This window comes from Eschscholzia californica, unplaced genomic scaffold (assembly GCF_041429995.1).
Source record: "Eschscholzia californica isolate CP2 unplaced genomic scaffold, dmEscCali1.0.p SCAF_6, whole genome shotgun sequence".
Taxonomy (NCBI): Eukaryota; Viridiplantae; Streptophyta; class Magnoliopsida; order Ranunculales; family Papaveraceae; genus Eschscholzia; species Eschscholzia californica.
The window spans coordinates 8,017,141-8,044,259 of NW_028238483.1; the positions used below are offsets into that span (position 1 = coordinate 8,017,141).

General features: G+C 38.5%; 4 protein-coding genes across 5 annotated transcripts; 2 read left to right on the plus strand and 2 right to left on the minus strand.

Moving 5' to 3' along the window:
• The first annotated feature begins 4,028 nt into the window (after positions 1 to 4,028).
• MOL1 (Leucine-rich repeat transmembrane protein kinase family protein) lies at positions 4,029 to 13,812 on the plus strand. Of its 2 annotated transcripts, none has more exons than XM_086650261.1 (2): positions 4,029 to 6,986; positions 13,311 to 13,812. In XM_086650261.1, exons 1-2 carry the CDS (start codon positions 4,400 to 4,402, stop codon positions 13,634 to 13,636), a joined length of 2,913 nt encoding a protein of 970 aa, XP_086506387.1. In that variant the 5' UTR covers positions 4,029 to 4,399; the 3' UTR covers positions 13,637 to 13,812. The 2 variants fall into 2 exon arrangements, with proteins under 2 accessions (XP_086506387.1, XP_086506388.1); XM_086650262.1 differs by having other exon boundaries at positions 4,086 to 6,986; positions 13,314 to 13,812.
• Positions 13,813 to 14,818: 1,006 nt separating this feature from the next.
• On the plus strand, positions 14,819 to 17,220 carry LOC147531554 (serine/threonine-protein phosphatase 7 long form homolog). Its single transcript, XM_086649745.1, has 6 exons — positions 14,819 to 14,867; positions 15,104 to 15,285; positions 15,516 to 15,791; positions 16,174 to 16,344; positions 16,425 to 16,829; positions 16,911 to 17,220. Exons 1-6 carry the CDS (start codon positions 14,819 to 14,821, stop codon positions 17,085 to 17,087), a joined length of 1,260 nt encoding a protein of 419 aa, XP_086505871.1. The 3' UTR covers positions 17,088 to 17,220.
• A 325-nt stretch (positions 17,221 to 17,545) lies between these two features.
• Positions 17,546 to 18,325, minus strand: LOC147531555 (uncharacterized). Its single transcript, XM_086649746.1, has one exon. It carries the CDS (start codon positions 18,323 to 18,325, stop codon positions 17,546 to 17,548), a length of 780 nt encoding a protein of 259 aa, XP_086505872.1.
• Positions 18,326 to 20,968: 2,643 nt separating this feature from the next.
• Positions 20,969 to 22,318, minus strand: LOC147531556 (uncharacterized). The gene has a single exon (XM_086649747.1). It carries the CDS (start codon positions 22,316 to 22,318, stop codon positions 20,969 to 20,971), a length of 1,350 nt encoding a protein of 449 aa, XP_086505873.1.
• Positions 22,319 to 27,119: the final 4,801 nt, after the last annotated feature.

The following is a 27,119-nucleotide window of genomic DNA, read 5'->3' on the forward strand; positions in this document are numbered from 1 at the left end:
GAAGAAGGAAACCCGAGCTGCCCCAATGTAGCTCTCTGGTTTCTCGAGCAGCTTGCTCTCGGCTGCTCGTGTGACTCTTTTGTCGGCCTAGCTCTAGCCGGCCTTATGTGTTGGTCGGCCAAGCTTTGGCCAACAACCTCTCTTCTCTTCTCCCCCTCTTTAAAGTTCAACAGAAGCCCTAGCTCCCAAGAACATAAAATCTCTAACTCTCAAACCCTAGTTCTTAATGAAGAAGAAACCTCTCTCTCTTTAAAACTTTGTATAAGTTCTAACTTGAAACCCTTGACTTGGTTCATCACTTAAGACCAACTTGACTTAGGCTAGACATGGTCTTCGTGGGGGTGCTCATAAAATCCTTTTCTTTTTCTCTTCTTTGGGTCTTTCTTGGACTTGGGCTTTGATTTAGAAACCCAGGGGTGCCTTCATCATGTTTCTCTACATCTTTAATTTCCAGAAAAGACTAAAATATCCATCGGCTTCTTTCAATCATAACTTTCCCGTCCGAACTCTGATTCGTCTTCCGTCTTCGCCGTCAGACTCACCATAGATTCCCCTTATCAGTTGACCTCTGATTTTCACTAAAATGACCGAAATACCTATGGTTCTCCTTCTGGTCTCTTCCACGTGAGATGAAAATATGGTAACCGCTTTATTTTATTCTGAATCAAGCTCCTTATCCAAATATACCTAACAAGAAAAATACATAAATTATGAGAGATAAAATTCGTTTAAACTAACTCATCGAAGTTAAGTGATCTAAGTGTGGCATTTTCACGCCACATCATGAAACCACGATCCTTGCAAGAAAAATAAAATAAAAAAAAAAGTCTAAATGGTAGAGGTACTTTGAGAGACTTCTTTTGCTCTCTTGGTGAAAGTTTTTCTTAAACTCTCTGCATTCGTGGGCTATCTTAGTATATAGTCTCGTGCGTCTTCTAAGGTGAAGGTTCCAGGGTATATCACCTTTATAATATTGTATGGGCCTTCCCACCCAGGGGAAAAGTTTTGTTGTTGATGATTTCTGTACAAATTTAGAGTGTCTCCAGACGAAGACTCCTAGTTGGGACTTTTTTCCCTCGTATGTTTTTGATGTTGTCTTGCCATCATGTTTTGTAAGCGAAATTTCTGATCTTAGCTTGATCTCGTACCTCTTCTGTAAAGTTTACGTGCTCTTTGATAACTTACTCATTTTCTCGAAGTAGTTAACTTATAAGCTGGGTTTGTTTATTTCCACTGGTAGTACGTATTCCATGCCATAAACCATTTTCAATGGGGTCTCCCTGGTTTTTTTCTCAGGGTGTAGTTCGTTAAGCCCATAAAACACTAGGGAGCCCGTCTACCCAATTCTTCCGTTTCTCTTGTCATTTTAACTTGGTATTCATCTAGAAATTCTTTTAATTCTTTGATGTCAAATTGAGTTATGTGATTCCTTAGTAGATCCTTGTTATTCTAAATCAGGTGAAATGTTCAACTATATGAACGATATAACATTTGATTTGTGCAAGCGATAGAATTTTTATCTATTTCGTGAAATAATCCACTGTTACTAAGAACGTTGTTCTTCCTCCAACTCCTACTGGGAAAGGCCCTACGAAATCCAAACCCATTGAGCGAGTGGGTAAGGCTTCTTGGAGTTAGATCCCTCGATTGTAGTTGGCATGGGAGGCAATACTTCACAAATTTGGTACAAGCTTCTAGCATCTTGGGCCACTAATACCCATTGTCAACAATTGCCTAACCAACACTTAAGGTCTAACGCGATTCCCATAAGGCTCTATGTGCATTCCATTTATAACAGCTTCTTGTTCGTCTTTCAGCAAACACCTCTGACGGGTTGTGTAAGAAATCTTTTGTATAAGAGATTGTCGATCAGACGTATATGAAGAACGATTCTTTCATTAGACTCTTCTCACTTCGTTCAGTTGGTATTTCCATGGGTTTCAAGTACTTGACTAAAGGAGAAAGCCAACTGTTTTCTGTTGCCACGAGGGTGACCAACACTTCTCCCGATTTCTTGATAGCCTTCCTTTCTAACATTTCGAAAAACCAATCCATACTAAGTCATCAGGCTAGGAATTTGAAAGGGCCCCACCACGTAAGCCCGGAATTTGGAGGTCGGTATGAGCTTCTTAGGCATCTTATGCCCTGCTCTAGCTCTAAACCAAACCAGGTATGCCTTGGTTAAGGCTCTTCTCTAGGCCTTAAAGCAATAAAAAAAGGTCTGCAAAAATTAGCTCGGTCGTTAAGCATGTCTCGCCTCAGGGAATATGGGCAGGAGAATTCGATTTATGGTTTACTCAACCTAGGCCCTGACCTAATCTAAGGTCTGGAGAAGAAATTGGCTGCACCAGCAACGTTTGTTCGGGCTCTAAGAAAAGCTTGAACGGCATTAGGTGACGTGCAAGGCTAAAACATGCCAAAAACCAAGTTTTTATATACAATCCACAAATCGCTGGAGAAGATCTATCAAATCCAAAATATATGGAAACAAAGAAAGTTATCCTTTTGACGACCATCAAAGTGCGGTTTCATCTAAGCCAGTGCTTGATCACTGCATCATCTCAGTCGATCATCATACTCGGTCAATCGAGCCAATATAAGCATATCAGACTCGCCCTATCCAATCACGCAAGTTTCAACTTCTAAACTCAGATATTGAATTCAAAATTTTAACAACAAAAACACCCACTGAGTTTAGCGTTAGAGAGATTTTTGAGTTTTTTTGTATGTTCTGTCCCCCCTGATTACATGAAAAGTTCAATGCCTGGTTCGTTGATTCTTCATCCCGAGTAATAACCTAAAGCCAAATTTAGACATCATCAATTTGGCGTTAGAAGAGGGGCATCACAGCAAATCTTGAACATTCGACACTTCGAACCTTACAACCCAGATTCCTCGCTAACTCTATTGCTTAGATTACCTTAAGCTCTCCATGTCTACAGAAGAAGATTTAGCAACAGAGGTTACATGTTATGGACAAGAGATAAGAAGTCCACTTAAAGCCTCACAGATGGTGGCAGTCACCGTAATTTGAGGGGAAGATCATGTGATGCAAGATGCGGAATCCCAAACGAGGACCTGGTGAAGGAGTCGAACCCAAACTCAGAGACTAGAGGAACCGAGCCAAAGCAAATTGATATCGTCGAAATAAATTTCATCACAAATCAGAAGAGCACGAAGATTGAAATGTTGAAAGAAAGGGATGAGTTGTCTGTGAAGAATTTACAACACAAAGAAAACTATTTATAGACGCAAAATAATGAAGAAAATAACAAACAGATTTGTAGAAAAGTTGTAACACATTGGGAGTAAGTGATTTCTACACACCATCCTGTAAATCATGGCGGCTTTGACTAGGTCAGAAACAAATCAAATAAATGTTGATGGTAGATATCTAAGGACAAATATGCGATTATGAAAACTCAATGGAGACACTCTATTAAAAGGAAACACGTGGCAAGAATGCATGATCGAGAAGTTGTTGGGTTGAATAACCAAGAGATAAAAGGCCAGAGAGGATGACTCGCCCCTAGAAGATAAAATAATTATATTCAAAATTTTCACGCCTCGGAACACACACCTACAGTCTTGAGAAACAACACTAGGAAGTGTATTCACCAAACAAAATGGTTTAGTCGGGCTTAGCTCATTGTCCTGGCTCAAGTACGTATACCTGAACTTAATTATCGTAAATTATTTATTTCGAACACGAAAGATACAAAAAGTCCTTCTATACCTTAGTATCTCTTTTTTTCAACTAAAGAGTGACATGACTCGTGATGATCCAATTATTGGTTATCAGTTGACCGAGTCAATAAGTGAAAGAAAGCAAAGAACCAAACAGGTCAACCCTAGCACTAGAATTTGGATTCTGAGAAGAATAATTCCATTTCAAATTAGTTTAAAAAAAAAGAAGTAAAGGAAAAAAAAAAAGTAAAGAGTAAGATAATCATAAATATTCTTTATGATGGTATCTTTTTGGAAAAATTAATTACCTTGAAACCTGGGTCTGGATTTTCTTGGATTCCCTGTCATTAGTGGAGAAGGAGATAAATAGCTTTTCACCCCTGAAATTGATCAAAAATAGAGTTAATAATTTGCAAGCCAGTGTTTCCCTTCATGAGCTCTGCCTAATAGTCATCAACTAATGTCTAGTTAATATTCTCATGTCCTTTATCAACAAACATCAATTTAAACTTCTAAACTTTCTCACTTTCTCTCCAAAGTTAAAGTCTCTTACTCCATTCTCTTCCTCTTCCTTTACTAATTCCTTCATATCTCTCTCTCTCTCTCTCTCTCTCTCTCTCTCTCTCTCTCTCTCCTCTCTCTCTCTCTCTCTATAAATGAAAATGCTATTAAACTGATCATAATTCTTTTTTCATCATCAAATAATTTAGCCATGTCTCTTCTCTTATTCTATATTTATCTGATTTTACTACTCATATTGATGACCACTAGTACCATAACAACTACATCATCATCAAAAGAAGAAGAACAAAAGGAAGCATTATTAGGTCTTAAAGCTCAAATCATAGACAATTCAAACAACTTGGTTGATTGGTCATCATCATCAGACTCATCTGTTTGTTCTTGGTCAGGTATAACTTGCAACTCCTCTGTTATCACTACTTTAGACCTTTCAGATAGAAATCTTTCTGGTTCAATCTCTAGTAACTACATTAAGATGTTAATCAATCTTGTTCATATCAATCTTAGCCATAATTCTCTCTCTGGTTCATTTCCTTCTAAAATCTTCACTCATCTCCCTAACCTCATTACCTTAGACATCAGTAGAAACGTCTTCGAAGGAACTTTCGTTTCGCTATTAGTTGTTGATCATCATCCACTAGTCTTTCTCGACGCCTATAGCAACAGCTTCTCGGGCCGTCTACCCGAACAACTGACTAAGCTTGAATCTTTAAAGGTACTCAATTTAGCTGGAAATTATTTTCAAGGGTCTATTCCTTCTTCATATGGGTTCTTCAAGAATCTTGAGTTTCTTCATCTTGCTGGAAATTTACTGGATTCCGAAATCCCACCAGAGTTGGGTAATCTCAAAACTCTTACTCATATGGAGATTGGTTATAACTCTTATCAAGGAAGTTTACCTTGGGAGTTCGGAAATATGACGAATCTTCGTTATCTTGATATTGCTTCTGCAAATCTCTCTGGTTCTATCCCAAAACATTTCTGCAATTTTATGCAACTTCAATCTCTGTTCTTATTCATGAACAAGCTCACAGGACCCATTCCATTCTGTTTTGGGAACATCACATCTTTACAAAATTTAGATCTTTCTGATAATTTTGTTATGGGTTCGATTCCAAAGAGTTTTGAAGAATTGAAGAATTTAAGACTACTTAGTCTTATGTATAATGAAATGAGTGGTTCAATTCCTGATGAAATTGCAACTCTTCCACAACTTGAGTCTCTTCTTGTTTGGAACAATTTCTTCTCTGGTTCACTTCCATTGAATTTAGGGTATAATAACTCTCAACTGAAATGGGTCGATGTTTCTTCGAACAATCTCACCGGAACTATTCCGCCCCATATCTGTTTCGGAGGAATGTTATCAAAGTTGATACTTTTTTCGAATAATTTTACAGGTGGTTTAGCTCCTTCACTCACTAACTGTTCTTCTATAATTCGTCTTAGGATCGAAAGTAATTCATTCTCTGGTGATATCTCTGTCTTGAAATCTAGCTTCAACAATGCCGTTCAATATGCTGATTTATCAAGAAACAGATTTGAAGGAGGGATACCGACTAATTTGTTTTCTCAAGCTTTCGAACTTGAGAACTTCAACATCTCTAATAACCCAAAGTTAGATGGATTTATACCGAACGAAATATGGTCTCTACGATCGCTCGTGAATTTCTCTGCTTCTTCTTGTAGTATCTCAGGGACTCTTCCACCACCTTCATCAAAATTCAAATGCAGTTCATCGATTTTGACAATCGAACTCAGCAATAATAATTTATCGGGTACTATACCAGAAAGCATTGTCAATTGTGAGTCTCTTCGTGTACTTAGTTTATCGCATAATAAACTTACTGGCTCCATACCAATCAAATTTGCAAACTCTTCAAGTTTGGTTCTTCTTAATATATCTTTCAATGAAGTTTATGGTTCTATTCCCCAATCGAATAATTTCAGAGTCATGGGTAGAACTGCTTTTATAGGGAACCCTAATTTGTGTGGTGTACCTTTGGAAGTTTGTAGTGATTCAAAAGAGACAAATAATACAGAATTGGGTACATTTGGGTTGTTAGGAATACGAAAAAACTCGAAGAAATTGGAATGGGTTCTACTATTATGCGCGTCGGTTATTCTATTCCTTGTCATGTCCGTTCTTGGGATATTTTACATTCATAATCATCGAAGAGAGAAATGGAAAATGATATCATTTACTGGACTTCCTCAATTCACATCCAAGGATATATTAAGGAGCTTTAGTACAAGCGACGATTCTATCAAGACACTTCAACCTTTATCAGTGTCATCAACAACATTGGTTACAGTCATATGTAAAGCAATTTTGCCTACTGGGGTAGCAGTATTAGTGAAGAAGATCGAATGGGAAACAAAACAGAGAGAAGTCACTTCGGAATTTATAAATTCGATCGGTAATGCTAGGCATAAGAACTTGGTGAGATTATTGGGAGTGTGCTCTACCAAGAAGTTGGCTTATCTTCTTTATGACTACTACTTGCCCAGTGAAAATTTAGCTGAGAAAATGAAAAGGACAGAACCAACAAGAAAAATGAACATTGTTCATTGGAAAGATAAGTACAAGATTGTGATTGGAATAGCTAGGGGATTATGCTATCTTCACCATGAGTGTAATCCACCAATTCCTCATGGAGATCTCAAATCAAGCAATATTGTGTTTGATGAAGGAAATATGGAGGATCCACATCTGGCTGAGTTTGGATTAAAACTTATGTTGCAGATGAACACTGGAGCTGGTTTTCTGTCAAGCACAGGTACTCTTTAACTTCTTGTTTGAGTATGTTGAATTGAAAGAAAAACAGGGGTGATACTATGCCCAGCCCCGTCTCCCGACGGAACACTAGGGCAGTACGAGATTTAGAGAGAGAAAATTAAATATTTTTCTCTAAATTTTGTCCGACCACGTAACCTGACCAGGATTGAATCGGGAGAAGGACTGAGCATAGAGTCATTTTTAAAAAAAAAATTAGCAGTAGTTTTTTTGTTCAAAAAAAGGGGCATCTCGTTAAAGAAAGAAAACTATGATTGTCATCAACAAGGAAACAATCCTAGGTTGGAGTGATAAGAAGTTAAGTCTTCCTCCAGGTTAAGGGTTTGAGCTCATCTGGTTAAATAAATTAAGCTATAATTGTCAAAACCCTTGGTTGGAGCGATAAGAGGTTTAGTCTTCCTCAAGCTATAATGGAAATATAATTGAGAAGCTATAATTCTTCAACAAGCTTACATAAAAGTGTTCTACCTAATGAACAAGATTTACCAATAGATGGAGGGGTATAAATGCATTAAAAAATCAGCACAAATTTAATTTTACCTTGTGGGTTTTGGGTCCTCCGGTCAGACGTGTGTGAGCGGATGTACTAATTCGAAACAAAGGGGAATTAAACGATAAAAGTAGTATTATTCTCAGAATCCAATTATTGTGTGTGTGAAGAGGTAGTATCCTCTTGGTGATCAACTCGGATGAAGCCGAGGGTGACGAAGTAATAACTCGGTTGAAGCCGAGTAGTGGGAAGAAGGTGCTCTCGGTGTGAACCGAGAGGAAGGGCAGTAACTCTTGGTTGAACCCGAGAGGTATGATAGTGACTCTCGGGTGAAGCCGAGAGTGAAAAGGTGACTGAACTCGGTTGAATCCGAGAGGAGTATGCAGCAGCTCCGGTGAGACCGAGAGATGAAGTGAGAGAGCTTCGGAGAGACCGAGAAGAAGAAGAAGATGATATGTTGATCGTGTGAGAGAGATTTAAGTAAAACCTTTTGTTTATTACACAATAACATGATTATACAATATGTATCTAATCCTTTATATAGGTTTACAAGAAGAGTTTAAGAAAAATAAAACTAACTAAGTATGTGTTTATCTAGTAATAGGAATCCTAATCCTACTAGGATTACTATAATTATGTGAGCCTAAGCCACTCGGTTTAGCCGAGTGGAGTGAACTCTAACACTCCCCCTCAAGTTAGAGCGGGAATGGAAGTAACGCCTAACTTGCCAATAATGTTCTTGAACGGTTCTGCTCCAAGTGGTTTGGTGAAGATATCCGCTAACTGGTTGTCTGAAGTGGTGAAGCGAGTGGCAATGACGTTGTCTTTGATCTTCTCACGAACGATGTGGCAATCTATTTCAATATGTTTCGTACGTTCGTGGAATACGGGGTTATCAGCGATATGGAGTGCAGCCCGATTGTCACAGTAAACTGTCATCGGGTCTGTGTGATCAATTCCAAAATCAAGTAATAAATACTTAAGCCATTGTAGTTCACAAGTGAGAATGGCCAAAGCTCGATATTCTGCTTCTGCAGATGATTTCGCAACCGTTGGTTGTTTCTTTGATTTCCAAGAGAGTGGACTATCACCCATCATTGTAAAATATCCAGTAGTTGATCTACGGGTTGAAGGGCAGCCAGCCCAATCCGAATCACAGTATCCTGTAATATGGAGAGAGCTGTCTGCGGATAAGAAGACTCCTTTATCAAGGGTACCCTTCAAGTATCGTAGAACGCGATGAGCTGCGTCTAAGTGTACTTGGCTAGGTGTTTGCATGAATTGGCTCAGGTTGTTTACGGCGAAGGTGATATCTGGCCGTGTAACCGTTAAGTAAAGTAATCTGCCTATGAGACGACGGTAAACTGACGGATCTGGTAAAGGTGTACCGTCGGTGGGACTGAGACGTAGTTTTTGTTCCATGAGAAACTCAGAAGGACGTGCAGCGGTGAGTCCAGAATCTTTTAAAATATCAAGAGCATATTTCCTTTGACATAGAAAAATGCCTTGTGATGAGCGAGATACTTCGATACCAAGGAAGTACTGCAGGCGACCCAGATCTTTGAGTGAAAAGGCTTTATTCAGAAATATTTTTAATTGGGAAATAGCATGATCATTATTTCCCGTGATAATTATGTCGTCTACATAGACGAGAACAAAGATTTGAGTGGAGTGTGAACGGAAAGTGAAGAGAGAATAGTCGCTTTTAGACTGAGAAAAACCTCGTTCAATAAGAACGGAGGAGAATTTGGAAAACCATTGACGGGAGGCCTGTTTAAGACCGTATAAGGACTTATGAAGGCGACATACTTTAGACTCCCCCTGAGATGAAAAACCGGGAGGAAGTTTCATGTAGACTTCTTCATGGAGATCGCCTTGAAGAAAGGCGTTATTGACATCCAATTGATGGAGACTCCACCCTTTAATGGCGGCAAGAGATAATAGAACACGGACAGTAACGAGTTTTGCGACCGGGGCAAAAGTGTCGTTATAGTCGAGTCCCTCGATTTGAGTGTAACCTTTGGCTACTAGACGAGCTTTATATCGTTCGATGGAACCATCGGAATTGAATTTAATTTTGTATACCCATTTGCAACCAATAGGTCGCTTGCCGGGCGGAAGATCAGTGATGGACCATGTCTTATTCTCTTCCAAAGCGGAGATTTCCTTGGCCATAGCTTCCTTCCAATGAGATGATTTCATTGCTTGAGTGAAGGAGGTAGGCTCGGTAGTAGATAATACAGAGGAGAGGAATTGTTGATGAGATGTGGAGAATGAATTAATGGAGAAGTAGTTTTCAAGTGGGTACTTGACGGAACATGTGTTGGAACACACATAATCTTTTAGGTGGGACGGTGGTCGGCGCGATCGTGTCGGTCGGCCGGAAGTCTCAACCGTTTGGTTGGAATTAGCCTCGGGAGGTGATGGTTCCGTCGAGAGGACGTCGGACGTGGAACTGTCCATGGCTGCTGGAGACGCTCCTGTTTGGGGAGTGTCACTAGCGGCCGCTGAAGGCACCTCGGGCGAGGGTGCCTGTTGTAATGGACCGGGAATGAAACCCGGTCCAGCAGGGGTGTCTGAAGGCACCCCTGAATCAGTAAGCTGCCGAACAGCAGCTCCATCGGTGGTCTGTTGGACGGTGGGAACAGCAGCTCCATCGGTGATGGTGCTGCTGTTTTGTGCCGAAACAGTAGAGGTTTTACTGGGCGATGGAAAATCGAAGGTGTCATCATCTTCGATGGAAAGGAACGGTTCTGGATCCGAGTTGTTCGGTGTTGCCGAAGAATATGAGGGAGACATTGGAAATTTGTTTTCAACGAACGTGACGTCTCTAGAAACAAATATTCGTCGTGTGGAGATATCATAAACACGATAACCCTTTTGTCCATTTGGATATCCAAGGAATATACCGGCGGAAGAGCGGGCGTCCAACTTGGTTTGAACCAAAGGAATTCGAGCATAGCAAAGACATCCAAAAACACGGAGATGTGAAAGATTTGGAGCAACACCCATGAGGATTTCATGGGGTGATTTTCCATCGAGAATGGGTGTCGGTAATTTATTGATTAAATAAACCGCGGTGAGAACACATTCTCCCCAAAAAGAGAGAGGAAGGTGAGCTTGGAGTCGTAATGAACGTGCCACTTCAAGGATGTGGCGATGTTTACGTTCAACTACCCCGTTTTGTTGGGGTGTATAAGTACAACTACGTTGGTGGGTAACCCCTTTTTCGACAAACCAACTTTGTAGAGAGGAATTGACAAATTCGGTTCCATTGTCCGATCGAAAGGTCTTTATTTTACAATTAAATTGTGTGGAGACATAGGTAAAAAAATTCATAATTGTCTTAATGGAATCGGACTTAGAATCCAAAAGAAATATCCAAGTACAACGTGAATAATCGTCTACAAGGGTGAGAAAATATCGACACCCGGAGGTGGATGGAACCGGAAAAGGTCCCCAAAAATCCGCATGTACCAACTCAAATATGTGAGAGGAAGAAGTGGTACTAGTTGGAAAAGGTAAACGACATTGCTTAGAAAGTGGACAAACATCGCACGGTACTTTATTAGATAAATATTTAAAATTCAAACAAGGAAGTTTGGAATGGAAATATTGAAAACGACTAAAAGATGGATGGCCTAAACGCCAATGCCATAAAACAAAAGACTCATTACTAGAACTATCTTTAGTAAGACTAGAAATTGAAAAAATTGGACGCTCCGTGCGAAGGAAATAAAGATCATCATGAAGACTACCATGCCCAATCGTTGTCTTCGTTGTTCGGTCCTGAAAAAGACACAAATTCCGGTCAAATAAGACGGTACAACGAAGTGATTTTGAGATTTGAGAAATAGAGATAAGATTAAATTGAAAAGATGGGATGTGAAAAACATCTTCAAGATAAAAACTATTGGAAAAATAGACAATACCAATATGTTCAACTTTTACCCGTGAACCGTCCGGTAAACGAACGTATAAATCCGGTGGTGCAAGGGAATAAGAGGAGAATCGAGATATATTTGAACAAATATGTTTGGCGGCTCCCGAGTCAATGACCCAAGGAGGATGAAAAGAAGAGTAATACTTACCGGTAAGGTTGATTAGAGGGTCCTTGTTGGTGTTGCCTTGAGAATTGTTTGTGGACGGTTGCCTATTTCGGTCAAGGAGTGCCAATATGCCTTGGTATTGCTCATTCGTGAAGGAAGTTGCTGGAGGCACCCCCTGGCCGGTTGTGTCAGAAACCGAGAGATTGATGTTCTCTTGTCGGGTGCGAGTTCTTCCTCTTTGACCATAGTTGGGTGGATACCCATGTATCTTGTAACAAGAGGAAACATCGTGTCCATGGATTTTGCAATTTTCACAAAAGGGACGAGGACGTTTTGGACGTTGTCTCTCGGTTCCATTAAAACGAGTTTGATTAAACTCATTGTTTCCAACGGCAAGTGCCGAGTTGTTGGAGTCAATACTCATAGGAGTGACTAAGTTTTGTTGAACCTCTTCTTGTTTAATAAGTGAATGGATTCGAAGAATCGAAGGGAAGGGTTCAATCAATAAAATTTGACTCCGAATAGATGAAAATCTATCGTTAAGTCCTTGAAGAAATTCCATGGCCCTATCTTGATTTGTTCTTTCAAGTAAGGAACGACCATGTCCACATGTACAAGGCTCGGTGATAATCAAGGAATTGAGTTCGTCTTGAAGAGCCTTGAGGTTGGTGAAATATGTAGAAACATCGGAGTTGTCTTGTCTAAGGCAAGAAATCGCTCTCTTCAATTGGAAAATTTTGGGAGCATTACGTTGATGGAAACGATCATAAAGATTGTGCCATATATCGGAGGCCGTTTCATCATATAAGATGGATGATCGAAGAGGTGGATCAACGGAATTAATGAGCCAACTAGAAACAAGGTCATTACATCGTCCCCATTGTTCTAGTTCATTAGGATCGGTTGGTTTTTCGATGCTTCCATCAACAAAACCTAACTTAGCTTTAGCTCTCAAGGCTTTAGTCATTCCTCGGGACCATGAAGGATAGTTATCACCGGTGAGAAGTGGTGTGATAAGAATAGTAGTGGGAGAATCCGAATGGTGGACATCAAACGGCCCACTATTGATGTTGTGATGAACTTGAGAGGTTTCCGAAGTTTCGGGAGTAGTCATCTCTTAAAAAAAAATTGAAGTCTGGCTCTTATACCATGTGAAGAGGTAGTATCCTCTTGGTGATCAACTCGGATGAAGCCGAGGGTGACGAAGTAATAACTCGGTTGAAGCCGAGTAGTGGGAAGAAGGTGCTCTCGGTGTGAACCGAGAGGAAGGGCAGTAACTCTTGGTTGAACCCGAGAGGTATGATAGTGACTCTCGGGTGAAGCCGAGAGTGAAAAGGTGACTGAACTCGGTTGAATCCGAGAGGAGTATGCAGCAGCTCCGGTGAGACCGAGAGATGAAGTGAGAGAGCTTCGGAGAGACCGAGAAGAAGAAGAAGATGATATGTTGATCGTGTGAGAGAGATTTAGGTAAAACCTTTTGTTTATTACACAATAACATGATTATACAATATGTATCTAATCCTTTATATAGGTTTACAAGAAGAGTTTAAGAAAAATAAAACTAACTAAGTATGTGTTTATCTAGTAATAGGAATCCTAATCCTACTAGGATTACTATAATTATGTGAGCCTAAGCCACTCGGTTTAGCCGAGTGGAGTGAACTCTAACAGTGTGTCAACTAAATATGATAAAATAGATCCACATTTGATTAGTATATAGTTTCTCAATTGTATTTCCATATTTATATTTTGTTTCCTTTGTCAATAGTAGATGGAAACGAAGAAAGTGTGCAGTTAGTAATGAAAGAAGAGATGCACAAAGACATTTTCAGCTTTGGAGAAATACTCTTTGAGATTCTAAGTAATGGGAGATTGATAAATGCAGAAGGAAGCCTTCAGAGCAAGCCAAATAGAGAGAAACTCTTAAGAGAGATTTGTGATCAAGAAAATGCAGTAGTAGAACAAGACATTAGATTATATGATGATATGAAACTTGTGTTTGAAGTTGCTATGCTTTGTACTAGGACCAATCCATCTAATAGACCTTCCATCCATGAAGCTCTAAAACTTCTTCAGCGACACGCCCAAGGATAGCTATGTTGAAGGAAAGGAACCACACTGCTGAAGTCTATTGTACTACTACTAGTAGTTGTGCACCAGCTTTGATTACTTGTATTGATTTAATGTTGTATAAAGATATCATATACATTTCAGCATATTTTGTTTGATTGTTGTTCTTCGTGAGAAATAAATCTAGTTAAATTTGTTTATGTGATTGAATTAGAATCTAGAAGTAGTTTTCAGCATAGTTAAGATAATACATGCATTGTTTAGTAGAACGCCTCTTTTTGCCTTTAAACCATTTGAGCATTGTGTAACACTGAAAATCATAACTAAACACTGCCACAACTACCATTGTGATAGGGGAGATTTTAAAAGGCCCCCCGTTTTTGTTAAAAGGCCTCCCCGCTAAAAGCGCCCCTCATTATAACCCGTTTAGTTATAGGGCCCCCTCTACAAAAGAGCACCTCCTTCATCTATATTTGACCTAACGGCAAAGTTAACGCCGTTAGGTCAAACTTAACCCAAGACCAGGAAAGACCCTAAAACCCTTGACCTCCTCCTTCCCTTTCATTTTCCTTAAGGTTGAGCAGCTTCTCCCTCTCTCTCTATCTCCCGCCCTCTCTCTCTCTCGTCCTCTCTCTCGTCCTCTCTCTCAAATCACCTACAACTTCTCTCTCGGTTAGTATATCTCTCTCTCTCCTTGTATCTCTCTCTCTCTCTCTATCCCTGTATCTCTTTGTAAATGAAATAAAAAAAAAGCCCTAGGTTTTAGGTTGTTTGATTTTTTAAATTAATGGCTTAAACATCTCAATGATTTATTTGCAACAGAAGTCAACAAGTTTCAGACCTAATTTGTAGTTCATTGCGTCTGGTTGTGGGAGAAAAGAGAGAGAGAGATAGAAAACCCCCAAATTTTTCAGGTAAACCATTAAATCTAACCTTTTTATGATTTTATTTCGATGTTTTTTATTTGATGATGTGTGTTGTTATGATATTCATGATTTTTGTTCAATTTAGTGTTTGAGTTAGTAATTTTAATGTTTAAAAATCATAATACGGTCGCACCAGACCGTAGGGTTCCATTTACTGGTTATTGTGCAATATTTCGCCCACCAGACCGATTTTGTGCCATTACACGGCTCGTGCCCACCGAAATATTGCACAACAATATTTGACCTACTGTGCAATATTACGGTGGGCTCGAGCCGTGAAATGGCAAACAATCGGTTCGAGACCACCGAAAATTTGTACAGTACTTACTGTACAAATTTTCGGTGGTCTCGAACCGATTGTTTGCCATTTCACGGCTCGAGCCCACCGTAATATTGCACAGTACTTACTGTGCAAATATTCTGTGGTCTCGAACCTAATTTTTGCCATTTCACGGCTCGAGCCCACCGTAATATTGCACAGTAAGTACTTTTTACATCAATAGCTTCCTAATGCCATTTTTTTCAAGTTGTTTGACTTTATTTATATATCCTATTTTACCTTTAGTCATATGTGAACGTGTCGCACAAACTGTAAGTGCGAGAAAGAGGAAGGATGATGCTAGGAAGCAGATTGTCGACGATTCGACGAGTGAAGCAGATGCGAATCCTTTTCCAGGAGGGCCGACGAACCGAAGCGTTCTCAAGAACTATGAGAACCATATTGCATACCAGATTTGGAATGGCAAGGTACGTGTATGTTTTTCTGTTTTTCGCACTTATCAATGTTTAATATAATGATATATTGTTAACTTTCAATAAACGTAACTTTTATGTTTACGTAGGATCGTTCTGTTTTGAAACTACATAATCACGCAAGTGGTGTGCTAGTGGGGGCCCTTGAAAGTAAAAGTATACGAGATACAAAGAAGGAACATGTTTGGGACCTATGACTCGAGTGTAAATTAGTTCGTGAGAAGGTGCAAGCATCAGGACTTCTGCAAATCGCTAAGTACTCTTACCAGAAACTTGACCGGGTTCTTATCACGGCTTTCACCGAGAGGTGGCATGAAGATACTAACACCTTTCATATGCCATTTGGAGAAATGACGATCACACTAGAGGATGTGCATCGTATTACAGGACTTCAGATTACAGGTCACTCGGTTCATCTTGATAATGATCATGTAAATGAATGTGCACTTCTAGTGAAAGGTTTAGGGGTGACACCTGAGGTTGCGAAAATAGAATTAAAGGTGACTAAGTGCAAGTGTGTCCGGATGTTGTGGTTGAGGCAAATCTGTTCGGGTAGCTTAGACAAAGATGACGCACGGAAGAAAGACATTTGCGTCAGAGGGTACCTTCTCCATCTTATGGGCTCGACTCTTTTCTGTGACAAGAGTGGTTCGAAGGTGCCTGTTTGCTACCTTAGATATTTGATGGACTTGACTAAGGTCCCTAAATATTCGTGGGGCACGACTGTGCTTTCTTACCTTTATAGGCAGCTCGGGCATGCTTCCACTAAGAGTGGACAAATGGCGGGTTATCTGCCCCTCCTTCAGGTATTTCTCACATTATTATAAGTTGATTAATTTAGGAGTCTATCTTCTTGGTAGTAATAATTGTTTTCTTGTTTAGGCATGGATTGACGAGCATTTTAAGCTTGGTCTGTCGGATTTGAAAAAGGATTTCGACATTAGCTCGGATTTGCCTCTGATGGGTAGATGGACGGAGCATGATGCACATGGAAATCTAGATGACAGACTTGTTAACCTCCGAGAGATGATCGACGATTTGGAGGATCGAGAGGTAAAATTCTATATACTATGGTATTTTGCATGTTAATTTGACATTGAATGAGCATCTAGTATAATAATTGTGTTATTTAGGTTATTTGGGACCCATATAGACTCATGGGCATTGGTGAGTCATCTCCCCCACTATACGTCTTCTACAGCGGTTGTATCGTATTTGATGATATTGCCGAGCCGTATCAACCCGAAAGGGTGTTGAGGCAATTTGGTGTGGTTCAACATATTCCGTCTGCGCCCATGAGAGCAACAAAGAAGAGAAGGAGTGAAGCAAAGGATTATAGAGAACATACATGGTATTGGGATAACTGGACTCATCATGTCCTCAACGAGAAAGACAGGTCGCAATGGGTTAGTTCGGCTTGGGAGGTCGATGATAAATATGCTGAGTGGTTTAGTCGAATTTCACACCCGAAGGTTCAAAACCCAATCCATCGAAAGACGAACCAATTACAAAGCTCACTCAGTTCGATTGCTTACTACGTAAGTACACATAAAGCATGTAATCTACTTTATTTAGTATTGATGGAAATACATGTTAACACACTTGATTTTTTTTTTCAGAGAGAGGGTATTCGCAATGCCCTTGCTGCACTAGATGTGTCTGGGTTGGAGGCAGGAAAGGAAATTCTTCAGCAAGTATTGAGGGAGGAGCAACTTCCAGAGGCACCCCAGAGGGTTCAGGAAAGAAATACAAGGAAGAGGACAAAAACAAAGGCACTGGGTAGGAGGAAGACCTAGACATAGGACTAGTCTTTCGATTTTAGATACTTTTATATTTTGAATGATGTCGGAAACTTTTTGATTGATGTCGGAATGCTTTATCTTTTGATATGTTAAAATAGTTGGTTTTTTATATGGTTGAAATGTTATACTCCCTCCGTCTCATATTAAGAGTCTCTCTTTCCTTTTAGAGATGTCTCATATTAAGAGTCCTATTTCTTTTCTTATCATATAAAATCCATCAATTTTCCAAAAATACCCTTACCTTGATAGAATAAAAAATTTATAATCAACATTAATGGAAGCAAGTAAAGAAGGTAATTAATGCAAGTCAATTAGAAAAAAATACATTAACTAAAACCTTTTTTGTTTTGTCCAATAAAAATTAAATCATTTTCATACCTACTCCATTTAGTTCTACTCCAAGAATATTTTCATTTTTGCTTACATAAATATAAATCCTAAGTAACAAAATTTCAATTCTCTAATCCTTGCAAAAATCGTGCGACATTTTCTACCAAGTTAGGGTCACATTGGAGTTGAGAAGGAAGATTCCCATGATTCTCCAAGTGATCTTTACTCATGTGTGGAATCTTATAATTATTGCCTCCATTCACTTTCATTATCTCAATCATACATTGTTGCATTGTTAAGAAATTACAGTTAAGATTTTTTGTCGGTAAACTGAAGAAGGCTTTTTCAACTACATGAATCAATTCATCAATGCTTCTAGGAGCTTCTTGATATTGTAGTGACTGAATTGCTCGAAAAAATCCAAGATCCAACACGTTCAAATCAGGACTATTTGGCGGTTTACAACACAATTGGATATCAAGTCCAATATTAGAGACGGCTTGAAGAAACTCAAAATCATTTGGGTTAATATGTGGTTTTGCATTGTCTTGTTGAATATAAATAGTTTCAGAGATACCATCAAGTGGCCATTTTTCTTTAATTGCTGGCAAAACTTTTTCAATTAAGTAAGATCGAATAACATCTTTAGTCAAAGATGTAATGGGCTTCGTCTCTAAAGTACCGGCGACGCGATTCTTGTTGTTTCTTTTTGCTGGCACCTTATATGTAAAGGAAAAAATTCCAATTTTTCCTGAAAATTCTTCATTACTTGCAAGATCAGTTCTTGGTCTAGAAACAACAGCCATAAACATAACTTTTGCGATAAATCGTTTACTTTGACAAGTACGGTATGGATCTTCTTCTTCCGGGAGAAGATAATACTTTTTAGATTCTTTAGTCATGTAGAACCATTTTTCATCAATATGAACATAGTTGTACATATTTTGAAAAATTGGATTGTTAGGAAGACTATTTTGATCAAGCATTGAGAAATAAAAGTGAAGTCTTGCTTTCTTGTTTTCATTCGTCAAAGATGGTTTTAAAGCATTAGAATGTGGTCTAACCATACATTCTTTTATCCGTCTATGAAGTGTATCCTTTGAAATATTTAAAGCACACGCCATGGACCGAATATTTGTGCGACGTCGTACCGGAATTTCCAAAATCTTATTACGATCAATTTGAAGTCTTTTGGGACCAACATGACCAGAAAATCTATTGGATACGTTAACACTTTCTCCATTAGCGATGCATTCTTGAGCACGATTCCAAATCCGATGGATTGTTTTTGTACTTAGCGAAAATAATTTTGCCGTATCACTAATGATCCCTCGTTGTAGTTTTCCATTTTCGCTTGTTTTCCAAAGGTGATCCAAAATATTTTGGCATACTTGATTGGATAGCTTTCTTTTGGAACCAGGAATGAATTGATGTGAGGAATTCATAATGTAATTTTTCTAGTGAAAGAGAAGAGAATATATTCTAATGCATTTTTCTTAATGTTTGGAGAGAGAGAGGGAGAGAGAGAGAGGGAAATTAGAAGATGAAGATCCCAAATGGTGAATATATAGTGTTAGAATTATTTACTCAAGATTTGTGCAATTTAAATTTAGGAACTACATTTGAGGAATTTAAGTTAAAATTTCACATTTGAAAAATCAAAATTTAACTTTAAACAATCTAAAACTAAAATAATGGAGCCAAATTTAAATTTGTTTCAAATGTGTTTACTTACAAATTTGTTTTGGATTTGGTGGAGCCAAATTCCAAATTCAATTTTTATTAGTAGAGCTAATTCCAAAACAAACTTTTGATTTAATGCAGGCTAATGAAGCAAAGATATGTAAAATCAAAATAAAATTTTGGTTTGAACAAATGTACAAACTCAAATTGTGGAGCCAAATTCAAATTTATTTTTGTTATGAAAGTCTTCATTTGCAATATTGTTTTGGATGTAGTGGAGCCAAATCCAAATTCAATTTGTTTAAAATGGAGCCAAAACCAAATTCAATTTGTTTTAAGTGGAGCCAAATACAAATCAAAGTTTTGACTTAAATGAGTCTACTTTTATTTGTTGGAATTAGTACTTACAATAAAAACACATTGATTTAGGTGAACAAAAAAAATGAAAACTCTCTCTAACATTTAAGATGCTTTTCAACAATAAACAAGGGTACAAATGGAAGAACAAAATACCCCATAAAAAGTTAGAGTTTCAAAGCGGGACTCTTAATACGAGACGGAGGGAGTATTTTGATATGTGCAAAAAGTTGGTTTATATGGTGGAAACGTAATTTTTGATGTGTTGTGTTAGAAAAGAGAGAGAGAGATACAAAACTCCCAAATTTGTGAGTAAGTACTGTACAATTTTTCGGTGGGGTTGATAGCACCAGGAACGGTTCGGACCCACCGATAAATTGCATAGTACTTACTGTGCAAATATTCGGTGGGCCCGAGCCGTTCATGGTGCTATCAACGGCTCGAGCCCACCGAACTGTGCAAATATTCGTTGGGCTCGAGCCGTTGATAGCACCGTGAACGGCTCGGGCCCACCAAATATTTGCACTGTAAGTACTGTGCAAATATTCGGTGGGCTCGAGCCGTTGATAGCACCATGAACGGCTATATCCCACCGATAAATTGCACAGTAAGTACTATTAAAAAAAAAACTTTACGTTTAAAAAAAAAGCTTTACGTTTAAAAAAAACTTCAACTAACGTTTACTACTAAAAAAACAACTTCAACTAACAGTTACGACTAAAAAAAAAACTTCGACTAACATTTACTCCCTCCGTCCCATTTTATTTGTAGTTTTGGGGAATTCAACTTATTAAGGAATGGTATTTATTGTTGACAAATATAAAGACTTTCCCTAAAATACCCTCATTTAATATAGAATATTTCATTAAATACAACATTGGTAGAAGCGTAGAACCAATTAGAACCTTTGAATGGTATTCAAACTAAAGGGTAGTCTTGGAAGTTGCATCATTTTAATAATTAAATGAATGTTATAAAAGGAAAGTGACCAAACATTTTGGGACATCCATAAAAGGAATAACAACCAAACAAAATGGGACGGAGGGAGTACTACTAAAAAAAATAACTTCAACTAACAGTTACTATTAAAAAAAACAACTTCAACTAAGTTTCCATTCCATATATATTGCTATTGCATTCGATGATGTGTCCCCTTCCTTCTTTATTCTTGATGGAGTTTCTTCCAATTGCGGATTGAAATTATCGCCTCTGTCCATTTTATGTTCGCAAATAGTCAACCACCTTCTTGCATCTGAAGTAGCGTATCGAGACCATTGCGTAGCAATCGGAAGTATAGTTTCGTTTTGTAGCTTAACATTAAGGAAATGACAGTTGTTTACATAACCAATGCATACCATTGTATGTGGTTGAGACAAACCTTCGGAAGATGGTGGTGGTGGACCAGTGATTAAAGATAAAAATGTCGTTGAATCATATTTCGCCAAATGAATCAACATTATATTAAAATGAGTGGCAATTAAATAACTCGTCTCTCCGTGAGTATACTAAAACTCATCTTCAGCTGGTGTATCGAAATTGTTGGTTGAAACCAACAATCGGTCATAAAAAGACCCAAACATGGCTTTGTATAACTCTGGACTTGTTTCGAGTTCATTAAGAACACCTTTTCGGATCTCAATCCAACCTACCTCCGAAGGATACCCGAGACCAAGAGCGACGGCTCTAAAACCACAATGACTATCTCCTGGCATGTTTGTAATAGTACTGATAAACGGATAAATCACCTCAGACATTAGACGTAAAAATGAATCACCACTACCGCGAGATCTCCTATTGGCTTTCCGTGCACTTTTAACCGATGGAACCGATGTTTCCGGAATAAATTGTGCATACTCCCAACGAGAAGGATCTCTCTTAGTAGATATGGCTGCTTCCTTCTCTTTTATGTTCCTTGGTTTCTTTGGGGCTTCTCGGGTTTTCAATTTTGCTAATGGTTTTGTCATGGATGTCATTGAAGGATAAACAATACTCCTCAATATTTCTAATACGGCTTTTCTCTCAGGACCGGTTAACATATCCCACATGGAGTACAACAATCCTAATTCGTAAGAACTCTGAAGTTCGTTATATACCTCAGGAGTAGGAATAATTGAGAGTTTAGTCCATTGTGGGTCAATGAGTGACAAAGATATCACCTCACCGCGTCTCATAATGATTTCCATCTCGTGAGCACAAGGGAGACCATACACAGACCTATACACACATCCACACAAATTTGAATCAATTCTTATAGTTTTTGCTCGCTCCACCTCATCTACCAACATGTCAAGTGCATTGTGTGAGACATAACCCCTGAGTTCCCTAAAGGCGTTGATTTGATGAGGCATCTTCACTGATGTACGACTTTTCTCGAATGTAGCTTTAATAGCAACAATCTCTGTCTCAGTCATTGAATGCATAGATTCCCAACATGTGATGAAGTTACCCTCGGATGTATCCAAGTTTCTTTTCAGCTTCGCATGTGCACCTTCAACCCTATTCGTTGTAGTATTACCCAAATGCATCACATTATCGGTCCATGCCGTTACAAAATGTTCCCTAAGTGGCAACCAAGTCTTCTGAACATAAATAACATCAATGACATTACTCTTCGACCACGTTATGACGAAATTTTCAACAGCGCGATTATAATCCGCCTCGGTTTCCGCAAACTTGATTAGTCGAAACATTGACATGAACTTTCGGAATGGTTTGTTTTTAAAGTGTGGTTTAACCTTTCCAACCACACACTTATCTATATAGAAAGTACATAATAAACGATCTGCATGTGGGAAGGCTTCACCTATTGCATTGATTAATGTTTGTTCTTGGTCAGTCAAAAATACCTTCGGCATAGAGTTAGGAGGAAATAATGTCCTTTAACGATTCAAAGCCCATGTGTGTAGATGTTCTGCCTCTCCATCCATAAAAACCATGGCCGCGGTGAATTATTTCATAGTAGAAGTCATCTCAACAATCTCAAGTAATGGTTTCCCGTATCGGTTTGTTTTGTATGTACAATCAAGCATTAACACCGTGTGGAAGCACTTCAGCAATTGGATAGATTCCGGGTGTGCCCAAAATAAGTTAGTAATCTCCCCTGTTTCATTCTTCATTGAATGCCAATAAATATAATTGTGTTGCACAAACAACTTCATCAATTGTTGCATAGGAGTTTTACCGTCTTGTTGACTATGCCGAATTCGTATCCTTTCGTTGTATATGGTACGCATTATCGAGGTATTATCATTGAATTTTTTTCTTTATTTGAGAAAGAATTTGTCATGGTTTTGTACCAATCTGATATAATTCTTCAACAAAAGCCTTTTCTTCATTATTCAATCTATTGGCATATGCATGCCCAATTAAGGTCACTGCAAGTTGATGATTATGGATCCCACACACAACTTCCACCTTCCACTTGTCTCCGTCTATCGGTATTCCTTTTAACTTGAAAGGGCATCAATGCTGACAAAACCTTCATATTGTCTATTTTCTTCTTTCTTATCTGGAACTTCAAGGTTGGGTTCTTCTTCTCCACATTCACGATCTCCAATTTTAAGACATCCAAATTCTGATGATGCTTCATTTTCTTCAGCTGCATCATGCCACCTTTCTTGTGTATTAGGACCTCCAAAATCCCAAGTGTCTGTAGTAATTTGAGATGGAATTTGAGAAGTAGCCACAACAGCAAAGTCCTGTAGGAAACAGAGAATTTTAGTCAAAACGGCCCTATACCACCGTTTTTTGTACATATTACGGCTAGAGTCCACCGTGGGTGGATACAAATTTCGGTGTCATCCCACCAAAACAAAAATCACTTTTTTTTCACTTTTTTTTTTCATATCACTTTTTTCATTTTTTTTCATTCTTTTTTTCTTTTCTTTTTTTTCTTTTCATAACACAAATACAATCAACAAAAAAAAAATACAACTCACACAACTCTATTCTTGCAATCAACTTTTCATTTCATACTTGCTTTTGATATTCTTCATTCTTTTATCTCATATCTTCATTCTCGGGATATAATATGATGGATGGTGATGGGGTATCCGCCTCCCTTTAGTTGGCATTCTCATTGGGTTTCATGGACTATAAGGGCAAGGTTAATTCGCTATCCTAATGTCTCTCCTAGTGGCTAAGGAAATTGAGCACACGAGATCAAATGAGCTCTTTTATAAGTTACGAGGTTGAGTAGCTCTTCATTCTACTCGGAGTTAGCGCAGAAGAGTACACTCGAATGGCAATTTAGGCTTTGAGCTCTCACATGGGTTAAGTCTCCACTAATGACTACTCTAAGTCTCTTAGAAATGTTTCTTCTTCACTCAGATGTCACTCACATGGCACAACACAAACACTAAAAGACTCAACTTTCATGCAAATGCCATTAGCAATCACAGAACTCATCAACTCGACACATATGCATCAAAATTCTTAAAACTATCACTGGAATCACATGCAAATCTACTCAAAATGTTCAAAATTTTCAAATTTTGGCTAATTTGAACCCTTTTGTCTTTGAAACCCATGGTCATGCATTGGTTATGGTCATATCCTGCATCTCCAAACTTAAAACTAACATTGTCCTCAATGTTCTAAGCATACACTCACCAAAAGATAAAGAGGCACGTCAATCTAAAAAGAAGAGTGGAGAGATATTACCATAACCGAAGGAGATAAAAGATGATACTACATAGGCTCATGTATAAATAGGTTCCAAGTTGATGTCAAGCTCGCGCCATCCCCAAACTTGGAACAAACCACGCCTTAGAAGTAAAACATATAAGAATTGCTCCTAAAATATCAACAAATATCATGAGAATGAATCACATAAAAGACATGACCACATACAAATCTACCACTAACGTGGGTATATACGATTGCATTGAGCTATGCAATTAGCCTTTAATTCTCTTGATTTCACACAAGAACACGAGTTATGTCTCGTGGAGGGTTTCCAGAGATGATACCCACAAACATCAAGACCCATCTCAATCGGCCTAACGATCATAAAGCAAAAGACGAAAGATTTGGGGGTCAACCCACAGAAAGTTATATACAAATGGTAATCGTCTCATAACTATGTACAAACTATAAAGTGCAAGTAAGACGATTGAAGAAAATAAGTCATCTCCAAACTTAGTGGATGCACGATCCACTAAGTAAGCATAAATGTTAGGGGCGACGACTAAGAAGTCGTCAAAAGGATCGACATACAAGTGAAGGGCTAAGAGGTCAGTTGAAGGCAAAAAATCATCTACAAGCTTAATGGATAGAATATCAACTAAGTCCGTAGACGTTTTAGGAGAGACGTCTGAAATGTCCCAAAAGGGATCAACGACCGAGTCTGAGATCACGTGAAAGGTTGAACTGGACTCTAAGGGTAAGGCAATAGGCTCAGGGACCAAGTCAAGGTCCATGGTTTCCTTAGGTAAATGGTCCGACAAACTATCCAACATGTCTCTGGGTACTATGTCATCGATGTCCTCAAAGGCATCTAAAGCCTCATAGTCAGCTATAACATCATGTCTGGCATCTAAGACTGACTCCTTACAAGTGTCGAAAATCGAAAAGTTCAAAATAGTGTCATCCCCAAACTTGTTCATAGAGCCATCATCCTGAATCTCAAAGTCTAATGTAGTCCTATCATGATGAGATGACACATGGTGAGGAAACAAGATAACAAGGTTACCAGTTTGTTCAAGCTCTTGGGTCCTCTCAGTTGATTTGTCGACATTTAACTTAGTACTAGGGTTAGACGTATTACCCTCGCCATCGGACCTAGTACCCTCTTGAGTTTGGGGTGGTAAAACCCCTTCCTCGTCGGCTAATAACTGTGAAGCAGTCATCTCTAATTGATGATTTAGAGACTCAAACCTCTGATGTAACTCTTGTTGCATTTGAATCTGCGTCTGTTGAAATCGATCTTGTGTCTCTTCAAGTTGTAACATCATTTCAGTCAGACGACTCATGGGCACTAATTGAGATCTATCTATCTTCAAGAGTCTCTTCATGATAAGGCTCACAAGTGTAATTAAATGAAGACTCTTGATAATAACTCCCAACGTACATACTAGGATCATACCTGCCTCTAAAATCATTGGTCTCAGAATAGTGTGGACTATAAGGTCTCTCATACATATTTAGTGTCGGACCATATCCATCACTAATTTGACCATCTCTATACATATGTCGGTGTTCTGCTAGTGTCATACGAGATCGATCATGCTCAAATGATCTATTCCCCTCTCTAATCGAAACATTCCTACACATCGGTTGGTATTCACCTAAGCTCATATCAGGTCGGTTAGTGCGGGGAATCCTCGAAACAAGCTCATCATCATCAACATCGAATGGCCAACCGTTATAAGAACAGGCCATGATCTCACAGTATTCAAAGATGGTAACACACAATCACAAAATGGGAACTAACAATAATATAACTAAACAATCGCCCAAAAGTAAGAAGGAAGAGATAAAATGCGATACTATCGACTTTTCGCTTTACTTCACGATTCCTTCCTTTCCTTCGCTCCTATGTCTCTTCTGGCTATTTCCTTGAAATGGTACCTAAAAAAAATACACTTAAGAAAATAGAAAAACAAATAGAGAAAAAATGTCTAAGTAGAAAAATAACACTAAACTAATGAACAAACAAGCAAACGATATCCAAACTACTAAATCTATCCCCGGCAGCGGCGCAAAAAACTTGATAGGCCTAAAATAGGTCTATTCCCGCAAGTATACGGGTTCAAGTTATAGTAAGTTAGTAAATTCGTGAATCGTCCCAAGGAATAGGTAGGTAACTTCGGATATTGAATGCGGGTTTAACCGAATAATCAAGATGCCAATAGCTAACTTAGACTAAAACACACACCCACCCCACTCATAAATTTGATAATTGATTTGCAAGAAATAAGAAAATAAATAAAACTAACTAAACTATCTAAGTGAGAGGTGAGAGAGATTCAGGAGAAGAGTCGCAAGAAGTCGGACAAGATTCGGGTGAAAGTCGAGTGAGAGGGATACTTTGGTTCACCAGATTGATAACGATTACTACTAATTATCTACTAGAATGGAAAGTTAATTAACTTCACCCACATACATCGACACTCCCAAGTATAATGCGTCACAATAAGTATAATCGATCAAAAGTTATTAAGCATCGACTATCTAGCTATGCACGCACTATCTAATTACGTATCAATGAACTAATATGACATTCCAAAGTATAATGCGTCACAATAAGTATAATCCATCAAAAGTTACTAAGCATCGACTATCTAGCTATGCACGCACTATCTAATTACGTGTCAATAGACGATTAAGATCGAGGCCTCTAATTCATAAAATTAGACGAAGTTAATTGAACTTGCATTTAAGAACTAATAAGTAATTCATCATAAATCAAATCATGCTTCACAAGTATTCGAATACAAGAACTAGCTAAAATGTTGAATGAATAAGAAATGACAAGAAAATGATGAGAGAATCCTCCTTTTTCGATGTGGTTTGAGGCTAAGATCGTCAGAAAATATGAGTTTTTAGGTGCAGCTGATCTCCCCTTAGCAATTTTCTGGGTTCCCTATAACGACCATCATCATCTTCTCCAATTGGAACTCAACCTCCATTAAAGCTAAACCCTAGTTTTCTCTC

Bases quoted from the DNA above. Each gene is read 5' to 3' on its own strand.
- LOC147531555 (XM_086649746.1), bottom strand. From the start codon at position 18,325: ATGACTAAAGAATCTAAAAAGTATTATCTTCTCCCGGAAGAAGAAGAT.
- LOC147531556 (XM_086649747.1), bottom strand. From the start codon at position 22,318: ATGCCGAAGGTATTTTTGACTGACCAAGAACAAACATTAATCAATGCA.
- MOL1 (XM_086650261.1), top strand. From the start codon at position 4,400: ATGTCTCTTCTCTTATTCTATATTTATCTGATTTTACTACTCATATTG. The intron at 6,987-13,310 runs GTACTCTTTAAC...CTTTGTCAATAG, and splicing joins TGGTTTTCTGTCAAGCACAG to TAGATGGAAACGAAGAAAGT.
- LOC147531554 (XM_086649745.1), top strand. From the start codon at position 14,819: ATGGCAAACAATCGGTTCGAGACCACCGAAAATTTGTACAGTACTTAC. The intron at 14,868-15,103 runs GTACAAATTTTC...TTTTACCTTTAG, and splicing joins AAATTTGTACAGTACTTACT to TCATATGTGAACGTGTCGCA. The intron at 16,830-16,910 runs GTAAGTACACAT...TTTTTTTTTCAG, and splicing joins TCAGTTCGATTGCTTACTAC to AGAGAGGGTATTCGCAATGC.